Consider the following 15,502-nt stretch of genomic DNA (forward strand, 5'->3'; position numbering starts at 1 on the left):
TTACAATGATATGGGACGGTTCTTGCATCAGAACTCTAAATTAGCATTTAAATGTGTGCAACTAATATCAAATCCGGGATAAACAACTCCTGACCGCCCGCCGCCGGCAACAGCAAAAGTCGCCGAGATAACTCTGCGCACGAATGCATATTTTAACATTAAGCTACGGCACAGCGATGAAAACTTGTTGGGAACTTCACCAGTGTAAATAATTTTGATTTAAGATTCTTTCAGAAGTAGTTAAGAAAAACCACCCCATTGTTTACTTTTATTGTTCCTCGCTGTTATGGAATGTTATCTCTCGTGATTTTGACTTAGTTGCCTTGGGCCGAATGACCTTGTATGAAATATTGGCGTTTATGTCCTGATCAGTGCACACTCCGAACAGTCGTGCTTGGGGCCGCCCAAAGTTCGAAATAAAAAAATCGAGCGCGCGAGGCGTAAACACGCGCCCCTCTCGCGTGTCGGCTCATTAGCCACTCCCCTGAGCCTCTATAAATCATTTTAAATTCAAATTCTACTTACTTTCAGAATTGACTTCGCTCACCTAATTCCCTTCTCAGCCGCAAAATTTTGCAAATTAGATTTCACCTTCCCTCATTTTAACGAAAAAATTATATGTGGCATCCGGACGTGGGATGTTCGATACTGATCGCATTAACTGTTTGAATATAACAATTTAAACTCTGTCTACAAATATTCAAAGAATAATTTAAATTCAAATAAGACGAATTTCTTTTCGGCCTGCTGATATATAACATAAAGAACCCATGAAACATCTTTATTACACTCTCTCACTAGCATGTGCTATAAATTTATCAAATAGTCGAAATGTTGAAGCCGGCTGAACGGGCACGTGGCCACGTGCCATGGATACCGAGTACGACACACACACAGACGCGTGATCCAGAGGACACCTATAAACACAGGTACAAGAGTTGGCACGTCTCTCTGGCCGTTTCTATTCCGGTCCCTGTTTGACATCATGAACATTTTTGGCACACACTTTGGTGCGTACAAGTGGGCTATAATGTAGCCAGGAGCGTGTCATTCATCTAATCGCCGGCTCATTGTTTTCCTCGTGTGTCGATTTGCAGTGGCGCGTGTCAGGTCAGCCAATAGTAGAATAGCGGAGTACACCGGCTCGCTTACTACAGATCATCCTTTGGCGACGACATGCCAATCAATTAATTCTGTCAATCATTAAGTAATTGTGATTTGCACGGCTTGCAATCATACAAAAATTAGAAGGACAAATTTTTTTAAACTTCTATTTTTAGTAAATCCGTTGGTTAAAAAACTATTCCTCGATATAGAAAAAAAAACCCTTTAAAGTTTCTTTATTTAAAAACATATTAAATCATTTTAACTATCACTCAAAAATATATGCCAATGATCGTCCATTGGCGTATATTTTTGAGTGATAGTTAAAATGAATTATAAGGTGTAGCATCACCTGTAGGCGTGCGTCATACAAGCAGCATACGGAGTGGACAGTCTGTAAGCAGTCACAGTAACGAAGGTGCTGGCGCGTGCCGACTGCAGCAACTGCATTGCACTATGCTGTACTCGAGAGCCGTTCGTTACACGACTAACAGCTTTAAAGAGCACTTAGCCGCTTCACTCGACTCTGTTAGACAAGAACGCCTTAGCTCATTTTACATTGAAATCATTTTACCATAGATAATAAAATAACATAAGACGCTCCTTACGTCGATTGAATTTTATAGTTCCTGAAATAGACATATATATATATATACTTAAAATTAATATTTCGTAATAAACTTACGATAATTTTCATGATAGAAATAATTGTCATAAGCCCCATTGCTATTTAAAATTCCCTATACTACTACAACAACTCACGGTTTTACTGGATAAAACATAGTCATGGCAGGCATCCTTTGTAATAAAACGTGTTCTATACTTTTGTCTATGGTTTTAAACTAATCGATGGTGTGTGAATAGCAGAAAGATAGTGGGATAGCAATTAATGCATTGTGTGTACAGTGGGCTGTGGGGGGTTGGTACGGCAGCCATTCGTCTGAGTCGACGCGCCATTTGTCACGCGGCCGTCTGTCACACTAATCGATGTGTCCACCTGCATGCGCCCGCAACCTCTAAAACTATTACGTGTATCATACAATATTTCATACAAGTTTTTATATCAATTATTTATGTCATCGGGCCTAGCTCTCCTCCCTTCCTCCTTTTGCGTATTTTTCGTGTAATGCGATAAGGTTTACAGTTAATCCTTTCCTGTCAGAACAGTCGAGTTTCGTTTTCCGTTTTAATCTTTTCCTAAACAAAAAAATAATAACTATTTTAATGTTTTCCTTCACCTTATCCTAAATAAATATATCCAAATTTTCAAATAATAGTATAATAATAGGATTTATAATTTTGGAAACTATTTTAAAGCATATAGAAATCAATACAATTAATAGTGCACTCTAAACGGAGTTATAATAGTTAAGATGGAAACATGATCACCCATTCAAGTTTCACAAACGGCTTGCTAGGAATCGAAACTCAGTTAAGTAGACGGTGCAGCGTAACAGGAAATAATAACTTTATCCAGAGTTAACTGCGAGAGGACAGTCTAACTAACATTATGTCTGCCAGTAACAAGTTAATCTAAATGCAGCCGACTGCTTCTACAAGTCAGTTTTAGCACGCATCAACGAAGTTTAATAACGGAAAATTTGGGTTTATCCCTCTATTTGTTGGTACTTTACGGTTATAAGTGTTATTGCCGAGCCATTAAAATGTGGTTGGGTTTAAACGAATTCTTATACTTCGCCATCATAATTGTCCAAACAATATTTTTGCTTCCAGAAAATGTATGTCAACATTAACATATTAATTAAAAAAATCCTTTAATTCTGAAAAGTTTACAACAAGTTATGGAAGATTATATCGCACCCTTGACGTTATCAGTCAGTAACTTGGTAACTGAATTTTTTATATCTAGTTGAAGTTTGTTTGTTTAAGTATTTTCTTGAAAACAGCGATAAGCTCGTTTTCGTTTCCTTTCCCTGAATAAAAAATAAGGCATGGGGCTTGACGTTACTGATAAAACGTCGCCGAAGCTCTTCCTGTCACGTAGTGCGACAGTTAATTACGCGGGTGTAAATAAATCATCATAGACGGGTGCGGTGGGGAGGTTTCGATTCTGAAAGCAATTATCTTTCGCCTCATTGATGCCGAAAATAAGCGAAATATTCATTGCGCCACAAGCTTCTGCTCGAATGGCGTACATTACTACATGTTATTACGAATTTTAATTCCGCAAAACCTTTTATTTTTTGCTAAAATATTAATTAATAATAATTAATATTTTTCCTTATTTATATTTTCAGGGACGGTGTAACCGAGAGAAACCACCCTGCAAGTACTTCCACCCCCCGCAGCATCTTAAGGATCAGCTGTTGATTAACGGTCGGAATCATCTAGCATTAAAGAACGCCCTGATGCAGCAGATGGGCCTTACGCCGGGCCAGGTGCTTCCTGGCCAGGTCCCAGCAGTTGTAAGTCCATCTTCAATACAATCTATAACAGAAATAACGCTTCCAGCGATCGGCCCTCACTGGGTAGACATTTATTGCACGCAATTTGCTGCTTTCCATGTAATTTGCTAAATGTAGATATTGGAGCTTTTAATAAATTTAGGGTTAACAAATAATAAATTTAACAACATAAAGTAGCATGTACAAAATATTTAAATGTGTCTATTTAAAACAAAACTTTAAATTTATATATATATAAACGTTGCTCCTTGTTTTAAGTACGGTGAACGGTTACAGGTAACATACTATGTATTTCTTTTAAATTTATCTGATATTGTATATACTTTTGAATTATATATTTGGTGTAGTAAAAAACGCTGCAAGTGCAAATTAAATACGTTCTACCGAAGGCCGATCGCTTTAAATTGCTTGAGCATGACTGTATAGTACAATTTAATTGGTTCTTTAAGAGGCATGTCTTTCTCCAATTTTACTCACACTTGTATGAAATGGGTTAAGCGGTTTAGTGCAACTTAAACACTGAGATATATTATTCCCTCACTATTCTCACTATTGCTAACGTTGCGGCCCGATCTCCTCGGGGTCCCTCCTCGCACCGCCGCCTCTCTGTACTCCTTCAGGAGCTTCTAGTTGGTTTCATAAGCAACGGCTGCGCTTAGTAGAGAAGTTGGTCGAATAGTGCGCGGAGCGACATTGAGGGTCGGGGCGCGGACGCGGGCTGTCCCTCGCACGATGAGTAGCGTGTTGTGTGGTTTTGTGTTGAGGTGGGCGGCGTGAGCGGCGCGGGTGCGGCCGCCAGCCACATCGCGGCCCTGGACCCGATCAGTCTCGCCCTGCTCGCCCCGCAGGTAACGTCGCCGATGCCATGCCACCCCCTCCTCCCGCGACTCTCCGCAAACCTCGCTCACTCCTGCACCTCTTGCCTCACTACTCGCCTATTCCTCGAAGCTTCCTGATTCTCGTCTCCCGCACTCTTGTTCTAATTAAACTAACCTGTAGCATAGGCTTTTGAACTTTATCTAGAATATCTGCAAAATACCTATACTGAAGAGGTTTACAAATTTATTAAATACTTATTTTTATATGGCCAGTGAAAATAGCTTTAAGAAAGTACGCTTATTCAAATTTAATATCTGAAATATTGTTCTTAAAATGCATGCTACTGCTTAAATTGATTAACGTGAATATTTAAAAATATGTAAAAAAAAACAGGTGCCAATATTCTTTATACTCTTAATTGTTATCGTTTTCTATATTTTTAAGATTGAATTTCAGTAAAAATTTTATAAAACATTTGCATAAAGGTAAGTATTTTATAATCTGAAACAACGTATTGTATAACAGGCAACATCACCTTACTTATCGGGTGTGCCCGGAGTGGGCTCGACGTATGCTCAATACTATGCGCCGCAGCTGGTTCCGGCTGTGTTGGGTCACGACCCGTCCGCGGCAGCCGCCTCGCCACTAGGAGTCATGCAGCAGCCCGTATTGCAGCAGAAACTGCCGCGTACTGACCGTCTTGAGGTATGAACATTCTGCTACCCCTTTGATTTATTTACGATTCCCAACTCCGAGTAGTGCTTCCTGATGTTGCCACATCTTCCGGAGATCGACATAAATATTTAAAAGTAATTAATGTGGAAGTAGTTTATAAATATTGTATAAACTGTGTCGGTCTCCTAAGCCAAGTAAAGGCGGTGCAGCCTAAACCTGTCCTCGTGTGTCTGTGGCGTGGGCGCGCTGGCTCAACACGACTGCGCGTGCGCTTTGCGAGCATCACTCGCTTGATTTCTTCGTGGTGAAAGGTCTATAGTGTTGTCTCTATGTAGGCAATATTTCCCCCACGCTTTATAAAATCAAAAAATTACAGAATATTTCGCTATTCTTTTGTACGTAATATAGAATCGTCATATTTCATACCAAAATGCTGCCGCCTGTCTTGCGTTAGTAAATTATCACTATAATATATCTCCATCTATTTTGAAGTGCTAGTTGGTTACACTACATTTAATATTTTCGCTGATTCGATCAATATATAACTTAAAATAAAAGATGCGACGGATGCGTTTACAGTTTTCAAAATTCTAGTCATAAAGCGGCGTCGGGTGAAGATAACCATATAATATTACACACTTGATTATAGAATCGCAAAAGATGCCTTAGTTCTGAATATCAAGTTTATGCTATTCAGACAAGCATCTCATTATAAATTCCTAGTTTGTTTATTTGTTGTTGTCGCGATCGACGAATCATTTAAAGCCAAGGGGTAATAATGAAAATATTGGCGGTCCGGTACAGTTATTTAGTTAGAGTTAAAATGTTGATTGGGGGGGCGCGAGCGGCTGGGCGGCAGGGCGGCGACATGGCTGGTGTGTGGTGGTGCAGGTGTGCCGGGAGTTCCTGCGCGGCGCGTGCAAGCGGGCAGAGTCCGAGTGTCGCTTCGCGCACCCGCCGCCACCGGTGGTCGCTCACGACGACGGCTGTGTCACGGTGTGCATGGACGCCGTCAAGGGCCGCTGCGTCCGCGACCCCTGCCGCTATTTCCACCCTCCCCTGCACCTGCAGGCGCACCTTAAGGCGCAGGCGCGCGGCGCGGTACGCCACCAGGCTGCACGCTCTCGCCTCGCTCGCTCGCGCTCGCTTCTCTTCTTCCGCTTGGTCTCGCTCGCCGCGACGCCGCTTATGTTCGCAGAGCTTGTTCTATTAAGTTCGCCGCGGTCTTCCGCGTCACGCTTCCGTCGCACTCACGCTTTACTTTTAATTTTTTATCTATCGCATAATATCACCTTATGCTGAGCTTTAGGTGTATTCTGTGCATCTATTACATCGTTATTGTTTCTGTCCCGTCCTGCGACGCTTGGCTTCACGTAGACGGCCGCCGCAGCCCAGCAGCCGGCAGCGGGTACGACTTCGGAGCCGGGCAAGAAACGACCGGCGCCCGCCGAGCTCGAGCCGCCACCGGTATAGCCGCCAGCTTTGCACGCTTCTCCCCCACCCTCCGCCTGCTCCCGCCTGCACGCTCCCAGGCCCCCCTCTCCTCCCCCCCAAACACCATAACTGGTGGTATGTCGCGGACTGAACGCCCCCGCCAGCCCGCGGCACACCACTCTCGCGACCTCCGCCCTCGAGCCCGACGAATTCCGCTCAATCGTTTTATTTCTCTTTTCAGATGGACATGAAAAGCGTCGGTTCCTTCTATTACGATAACTTCGTAAGTATTCCGATTGTTAACTCCAGGAACCAGGAAAAAAAAGGAAATCAACACATTCCATTAAACAGTCACCCTGTTGTTTTCAGGCCTTTCCCGGTGTGGTCCCGTACAAAAGACAAGCTGCTGACAAAGCCGGAGTTCCCGTATACCAGCCGGCGACTACTTACCAGCAACTGATGCAGCTGCAGCAGCCATTCGTGCCCGTGTCATGTGAGTACCCCGCGCCCGCCTCGTCCGCCCCGCCGGCCGCGGTGACTGCGGTGTCGGGCGCCGCAGGACCCCAGACGGCGCCCGCGGCCGCGCCACTCCCCCAGGCCGGTCCGCCGCCCGCCGCGCAGCCCGCTCCTCCCGCGCCCGCCTCGCCACCCGTCTCCGTTGCCGACGCGGCTGTACCGGACCCCGCCGCCGTCGCCAAAGAGGTCGCTCACAAGAATTACGCGGCCGCGCTCGCGCTCGCCGCACAGCACTCCGCCATGGCACACGCGGCCGCCGCCTACACACAACAGGCGTTCAAGGCCCGTGCCGCCATGCCGGGGTTGATGCGCGCACCGCTCATGATGCGGCCGGGTTGGCCCGCGCCGCCCGTGCCCATGCCCGCCTTCTATCAGCAGCCTTACATGTACGCGATGCCCCCGCCCGCGGCACCGTCCGCAGCCGCGGCGGCGGCGGCGGCGGCCGCTGCAGTCAACCCCTACAAAAAGATGAAGACGACCTAAGACGCGCGGGCGGGCCGCGGCCGGAGGGGCGCGGGGTGCGGGGTCTCCGCGTAGAGACTCGTACGTGTGCGATAGTGTGGCCCTGGCCTGTCGGGGCGTTAGCGCTAGGCGTGTTGTCACATTTGTATTGTATTATTGTAAGGACGAAGCGAGCGATTCCCGTCTCGCGGAAGTCTAGGTAGTTTTATGCTATATCTATTCTATTATGTATCTACTTAACGTTATTATCTTATGCGTGTATATTTCTCGTATCTACGATCCCGGTAATAATAACGCTTGAAATGCATGACTGTACGTTTTTTATTACCTCTTGTCGATCGTCGTTTCTCGTGACTATCGTCGTACTGAGAGTTGAGCGCTTGGTCCGTCGATCCCGTCTCCCGCTACGTACACGCTTGTTCTCGGAGAATCTCCGCACGGGTGCGCTTTGGCCATTGTGTCGATCCAGTGCCTACTGGTTACCGGCTTGCAGCAGCGAGCCCGCACCTAACACAGCCGCCTTCTAATTATCGCATGGATAGAACCCACCACCCTGTATACGTTTGGCTCATCAGGTATTTTTATCATTATTCTAGTGCTCCTAGTGTGTGCTATGTTTGCCGGCGTGTTCATCATTAGACTCGCGGAGCTGACGTGCGTCGCTCTCGCATTTCTCGCAGTCGCACTTCTTACTATTTATTTTTAACGCTTTCTGTTACATGCCTTCCGAATGACCGCTTCGGCTGTCGTCCGCATTGCAATCTTTTGTCGCTTTTTGTTTGGGGACGGACAGGCTGTGCGCCACCAAACGCTCCCTACGTGGAGTATACGGACGAGCGCGGACAGGTAACGTGTGCCGCGTGCCGCACGCCCACGCCCATGACAACTCCAACGCCAACGCCACTCCCCAAGTGCCCATGCTCACGCTTTTGCTCCCCAGACACACCAAGCTTCCTCTGCCTCCCCTACGATATTTAAGCATGTATAATGTATTAACGCTACGCTACTTCAGTTTTCGTGTGCAGTGGCTCTACCTTTTCGGCGTTCTGCAAATTTCCAGCACTTCAATTTCGATCACGGGCTCAAGTGTGTTCGCTCTAACCAGTAAGCTACAGCAATTACTATTTCCATATCGCCTCTACCCTCTCTATCCGATGCTTATAAACCTTTACCATTTATAAAAGAATTGGTTATGAATAACAAATATAAATATGAACAAAAAATGAATAGACTTTAAATTAACAGAATTTGCTATATAACAAACCAACATTCCCTATGAGCTTTCTTCGTAAGACGCTTCCGTAGAAACATTTAGTACGCTTTAGTCGTTAACAACGATAAATGAAACGAACAGCAAGCTATGAACTGCTCTGCTCACTATAAATAGGGCCCTCGTAACAACATGGTCGAAGTACGCTTGGTGGAGCTTCGTGTCCAACTGGCACATCACTGTAAGGACGCCTTTAAACAAAATAATTAATTTTATTATATACTAAAAGCTTAAACAGCGAATCAGTTTGCTCCTGAAATTTTAATTACATATAAAACGACACAGATATTTTGGACATTCTGTGCGAGTACTTTTTCGGTATTTTAAAGTGATGGCATTGCTTGTCAGCCTGTCATTTGTCAATGTCATCGTCACATCCATCATTTAGTCACTGTGCTGTAATGAATATATATATATTGTAAACAGTTGATGCTACAACTTACATGTCGATGATTTTTATTTAGTTTTGTATAGTGAAACATTCTTGCTTTCAAATGTGGAAGAAGTCACTCTACAGTATTGCCTTGCTTACATCCGGTAAGATATAATCAGCTTACTATAATATCCTCTATGTATAAGTTTTCTCCTGTTTGACGCCTATATTGAAATGCCGCTTGACAGCATGTAACTGTGGTCTGTTAAATGATTATTAAACATTATATAAAAAAAACATCTGTATGTTTCGGATATTTCAGTAAAGGCAGACTTTATTAATAAAAAATGACGAAGCCCGTATAAGCGTTATACTAAAGAGTTGCCAGCTTATAGAAATGTTAAATGGCGATGGATTTTTTTGTATTTCAATGAAATGTTGGCTGAGTGGCAACTTCTTAGTAAAGTTTCACTTACAGCAGTGTCAACTATCAACCGCTACAAAGGGGGTTTTTATTTTCACTAATTCCGAGCTATAAACGCTTCTTAATTAATATAATTTTTTTGCGTAGTTGGTAGTTGAATTGACGGTTGTGAAATAAGAAAAGTCAAAGTAATTGGACCCCAATTATGTATTATATTAAAGTAATTATGTGACGGTCTAAGGATGTCATAATAATATTATTTTCTTTTATTCGCCGGCCAATTATCCACTTTGAGTTTTCTTTAACAATGCTTAAGTGCCTCGCCGCGGCCTCAGTCCCTCGCTTAAGAACTCGTTGAAGCCTCTCCGATGCTTACTTGAAGTACTCACTGTAGCCGTAATTAATATACTTGGTTTTGTTTTGTTTGTCGTACAGTAATCGCACTATCTAATGGTCATTATGTTGCAGTATGTACTACCACTAACATGTCACGTCCAGAACTGTCATGTAAGCTAAAGGTATAAATTTAATTTTGTCTTTTTACATATAACCATGCCTACCTCCGTTAAGATAGCATGACCGCCCTCCTTCCTCTGCGGATCTCGAAGGAATCACAGCGGCCGAAGCAGACACATTTCGCAATTCTCCCTACACACAGCCTACTTAAGCTTATAGCAACCGTTGGTTTTTATGGGTACACTTTGGACGCTACAGAACCTATAGAACGCCCTCGCCCTGGTACAAGTTGTCTAGCATCATGCTTTAGCTTTTTTGTAAAATATAGTCACGCTTAAATAAGATTGGCTGCGCAATAATGATTATATTTCAAGCGTTCTGCATGCCATTTAGATATTATGTATTCATACCTACTATGTGCATAGTGCAGGCAGCGTACTTAACACTACTATGTCGGTTACGGAACACAGCGATGACGGCTCACTTCGCCTCCGGGCCTCTCATTAATATATCTATAGATGTTTTTGTACCAACAGATATTACAATATAAAAGTGACACACTGTCAGCGCCCCGTTAAAAGAATGCTTGGAAGGTACAATCATATTGTGCAACAAATCTTGTAAAGTTATTGTAATATTGAAGCAGCGACAAGATTTGATTTCCTGAAGCCTTCCGTGTGTCTGCAAATCATTCCATAAAATTACGTGTCCTTTGAGAGACAACACAGTCATTTGTCCAAACGTTCCATGTTACCCAACGAGAAGTCCAACGATCGGTGAATTTAGTCCAGCTACATAGATCCGCTCTTCGATATTACAAAAGCTGTGATTGCGTTTTCATTTCAGACGGCTGTGCAATGAGGATACGTTACGTGACAGATGTATGAATGTCTATAAAGTTATAGAAATTAGAATTAACACTATTAACATAAACGGATATCATAAACCGTCACAAACAAACAAACCTTCACATATATAAATATATATATATTATAATTATGCTAATATACATTAATAAATTACTAGTACATATAACAAAAAAAAGTTTTTGGCTGTTTATGAAATGTATTAAATAGTTACTAAACTATTTTAACAGTTGAGCCACATGAAAGGAATATAAAGATGTAATGTTCTGTAAGTATGTCTAGTCAAAACGGGTTCAAGCGAGTGCTTTATGAACTGTAGAACCTTGTTAAAACAATTATCAGTCAATGAATAAGTGAAATATTGACTCAAAACCCGTGTTCAATACCCAACTTACGAAATATGACTTTAATGTGGTGAAGCTGTACTATTATATATAAAAATATCGATGGATTGTTTGTCTTACTGTTCTCTTTATGTATTACAGTTACTGGACACCCTCCCGGTGTGCCAAGATTTTAATCGACAAGGATGTACGAGACCTACCTGCAGATTCGTTCATATTCGTGAAGGTAACATTTTAATATATCAAATGTCTTTGTTATTCTGTTCTCATATAAATTTCCCCTTTAATATTGTAAATCTTATACATCTCTAAACCTATCTATTAACTTCAATAATAGACTAGAACAAACCTCCGATTTCCCTAACAATGTCAGTTGCATGTCTTCTCCCATACTTCTGCTCCTAACTATCTCATATGTTACTAAATCTCCATAGTTTACAGGTCTTTCAGATATTTAATGTAGTTACGTATTTAGTAGATTCATTAATTTTTGATCTAAGTTACTTTAGCGATTAATTGCACTTTAAAATGTTTTACATAGTCATAGATTAGACAGTAGTATCTGATATATGTTATGACTCATAACCACTCCTCATAAAGTACAAACATATAATCCGTGTGGTAGTTGCATGTTTAAGATACTAGAGAGCTACCAACATATAACTAGACCAGTGTGTATCATTTATATAACATTCAGTCAATAATAAAGTGTTATATTGTATACTATTGTTCCATACAAATATACTTTGTGTTATATCAGGGTGCGGGCTGCAGGTGGTGGGGTGCCGCGTGGTTGTGTGCCGCGACGCTGCCGCCGGCACATGTCGCCGTGCCGCTTGCCGCTACTACCACATCCCCGTGCAGCTACCTCCCGCGCTGCGCCCCCCCTAACCTCACCCTCCCCCACTCCCACACACACACACACACATACACACACTCACTCACACACCCTCACCCTGCCCGCCGACACACGCACCCCGCCCCCACCCCCGGCCCCATCCCTCCGCCGCATCATCTCATGCGACCCTCGTCGTCCGTATCCCCTGATACACTCGGAATTGCAGGTTCGTTAGTCTGGTACTGACGCTCCACGGCGGAGACTCGACCCGAGCGTGAGGCGAGCGTGCGGGGAGTCCCCACCCCCGCCCCCCCTCACGCTCGCCTCACCTCCAGGGAATGAGTGTGTACATAGTAGCGGGTTAAGATTCTCAGGCACGGTCACGGTCATGCGATTGTGATATGAATATATAGAATGAACACGAGACGCCGGAGTCGTTTGTATGATGTCGAGATCGTTGAACAGTAGTTAGTGAGGTTTCAAATGTTTTATTACTATTGTATATTATTTTTTTAAGATACGATATGAGTTCCTGTAAAGATTCGCGAGACTTTGTTGTAAATAAGCGAGGTTAATATACGGGCGATGCTAGTGCCCGGCCGGCCGTCCGCCGCGCCGAGCAGGTCCGGTTTGCATCACTCCTACTTACTAGCATTTTTGTGAGAATTATGTTACTTTTTTTTACTGTGTTATGAAATTAAATTTATGTTTTTATAGATGACAAGTTTTACACTAGATTAGATTAAGTGGATCAGTTATGAAACACCAATAGAGTAGCCGCTTCTCTCCTTCGGCACTGATACTATTGAGGCCGGAGCACAATACAAGTTGTGGAGCGCCGCTTCGTCCGTTCGGTTACCGTCGCTGTGCCGCGTTACTGTGTCCCTCACCTTAGATTAGATCACGACACTCGTAGAGTGATAGTGGACTACCATTCGGAAAACTATTTAACTTGTCGGACAATATTAAACGAAGAAGGCAAACTTCCAAGCTAAATTTTAGGATATAACGTTGGCTTTATTCCCGATAGATTTTGCTAGATAATCATTTTATTTTTTTAATCAATTCCCGTCTAACGAAGCACAAAATAGCGACCGATGATCGTTTCTCGAACGACCTTTCGACGAGCACAGATCTATAAAACAGCTCCCCTGTATTGTTTTCTATATAAACAGTATTAACTTTGATCAAATTAATCTCGTCGTATGTATGTAGAGGTGATATGCGGATAGAGAGAGGCGGGAAATGCCGCGTCGCCGGGCGCTCTGTGTCGCTCGATATCGCTCGGTGTTGCTCGATGTTGCTCGCTGTCTCTCGGTGACGCTCGGTGTCGCTCGGCATCGCTCGGTATCGCTCGGTGACGCTCGGTGACGGAGCATCTTCCCGAGGCATGGAAGCCTTATGCCTATTATTATTCCTAGTCCATATCCTTTTTGTTGATCAGTCATGCGATTAATGTTAGAATAAAATATTAATAATTTGATTTATTCCTCCCATTTAGTGGATATTTTGATAATGATATATTAATAATGAAATATTTAAGATACATAATACATATTTGATTCTAAATCCTGATAAAGTGACACTATGTTAGTTATTTAGTCGGAGGGATACTTGTGCCGTGATTATATTTTTAGGTATATATATTATGAAATAATTCCTAGCGTCGGAATTAAAGAAGTGATTAATGTGTAAGTGCGTTATATTTATTGTCGTATATTGTAAGTGGAATGCCATATCGATAAAAGATGAATATCGGAAGATGGAGTCAAACTCATTAGGAGACGGTTGCGTTAGTGTTTGGTTGGTTGTATGGTTACAGTGTCCCAGCCACGACCTGCTCCCCGGAGCACGGCCGCCGGCGCCTGGACAGTTCGCTTTTATCAATACGGCACTATATGACTTAAATACATAAGTTGTCATTTATTATTTTTTTTTTGTTAAATTTTATAGTTTCATGGATTATTTGTTGCCTATTATTTTTATTACCAAAATTTTATGATCTGACGCATTTATTGTAAGACAATCGATTACTTTTATAATTAATTAGTGTGATAATAATAATAATTATGGTATTAAATTGCCGTTATAATATGAACATCGAAAGTATCCTTCCTGTTTAGAAGGGACTCGTCTGGCCCAAGGTTTCTAGTGGATTTTTTATATTTTTCTTTTGTTGTATTTTTAATGTTGCGTGTGTCTTACACATAATATATTTCATTTTTGTGATATTTTTAACTATAAAGTACTGTTATTATAAATCCAAATGGAATAATGAAGACCTAATTAAATATTCAAGAATTTATTTGTAAATCACAAAAAAAAATGTAAAACTGTAAATATATTAACAAAAAAAAATGAACTGCAACACAATAATTATTGATTATTATTATAACTCTCATCAAGTACGCTGTAAGTTCTTCAGTACCTTGTGGTGGTATATTATTATGTAGTAGGTACATCTACTAAAAGGTAAACCGGTCCAGAGAACAAAGTATTGATAATATTGTGACATTTTTTTATTCACGAGCAATCACAGAAAGTACATGACATTGTAATATTATTTATGAAATTACTATGTGATGTGATCTTCGGATCAATTTTGAGTACAGTATAGATAATAAACAACTGAATATGTAACTTGAGTGTTATTTAATGCAATCCCTTCACCCCCCTTATAAGTAGAGACACCTGCTCGACATTAAACAAGAATATTGAACATATTAAATATTTACAGAGATCTTCAAAGTTTATGAACTATTGTGACTCACAAAGCGAACCCATCAGAGAAATAATATTTAGTGGTTTTTTTTAAATATTACTTACTAAATCAAATAAATTTGATGGATTATAAAAGTAGGTACACAAAAACATTAGTGTGAAATTTTTTAATCTGAAGAATTTTAAGTAATTTTAAAATAAATTCCTTGAATTATAATGAATTTTCAAAAAAAAAACTATTGTAATAATATTGAAAAGTGTAACCAAATAATACATAATTTGTTGAGTAAAAACAATTTAAAAAAAAGTATCCAATCTGTTTTACCAGTTAAATAGATTAATAAACTATCAATCAAAAATAGGTTTTTCATTGCAATAGCTAGTTTAAGAAGGACTATTCATAAACTAAGTAGTTATTCATGAGAAGTTTCCATGAATATAAATTAAATACAAATTTAACGGTTAATTTTACTTCAGATAAATGGCCTTGTTTCTTAAGAATTGGTAAATATCCTTTCTTTTACATTTCTAAACACCAAAAATCTTTATATTTTTTGTGTTTTAAAATCCTTGCACGCCATCTGTGTCAAAAAATATAGGTATAAAACTATTTAATATTAGATAACTACAAGAAATATTTTTCTTGTAATCAGATTTTTTACTTTGTGTCCATTAAATATATGAAAAACTTAAACCGTTGCATAAACAGGCATGAATATGGCATAAAATATTTTGTATAAAAATTTAAAAAGCATAAAAGTAGGAATAGGGGAG

General features: G+C 41.2%; 1 protein-coding gene across 12 annotated transcripts in view; it reads left to right on the plus strand.

Annotated features, from left to right (window-relative positions):
- The window catches only part of LOC116779516 (protein muscleblind), a 171,580-nt gene extending 156,933 nt beyond the window's left edge, over window positions 1-14,647 (plus strand). For 4 of the 12 annotated variants that reach the window (XM_061522876.1, XM_061522870.1, XM_061522867.1 and 1 more), the window contains 6 exons: window positions 3,363-3,530; window positions 4,295-4,378; window positions 4,875-5,054; window positions 5,916-6,125; window positions 6,700-6,741; window positions 6,828-7,746. In XM_061522876.1, the coding sequence (XP_061378860.1) occupies window positions 3,363-3,530; window positions 4,295-4,378; window positions 4,875-5,054; window positions 5,916-6,125; window positions 6,700-6,741; window positions 6,828-7,457 (1,314 nt within the window). In that variant the 3' untranslated portion in view covers window positions 7,458-7,746. Of the gene's footprint in view, window positions 1-3,362; window positions 3,531-4,294; window positions 4,379-4,874; window positions 5,055-5,915; window positions 6,126-6,401; window positions 6,492-6,699; window positions 6,742-6,827; window positions 7,747-8,229; window positions 8,283-11,310; window positions 11,396-11,929 lie in introns of those variants that run through there. The other 8 variants (XM_061522883.1, XM_061522888.1, XR_009752915.1 and 5 more) reach the window with 8 other exon arrangements.
- The last annotated feature ends 855 nt before the right edge of the window (window positions 14,648-15,502 follow it).

Source organism: Danaus plexippus, chromosome 2 (assembly GCF_018135715.1).
Source record: "Danaus plexippus chromosome 2, MEX_DaPlex, whole genome shotgun sequence".
In the NCBI taxonomy this organism is placed as follows: Eukaryota; Metazoa; Arthropoda; class Insecta; order Lepidoptera; family Nymphalidae; genus Danaus; species Danaus plexippus.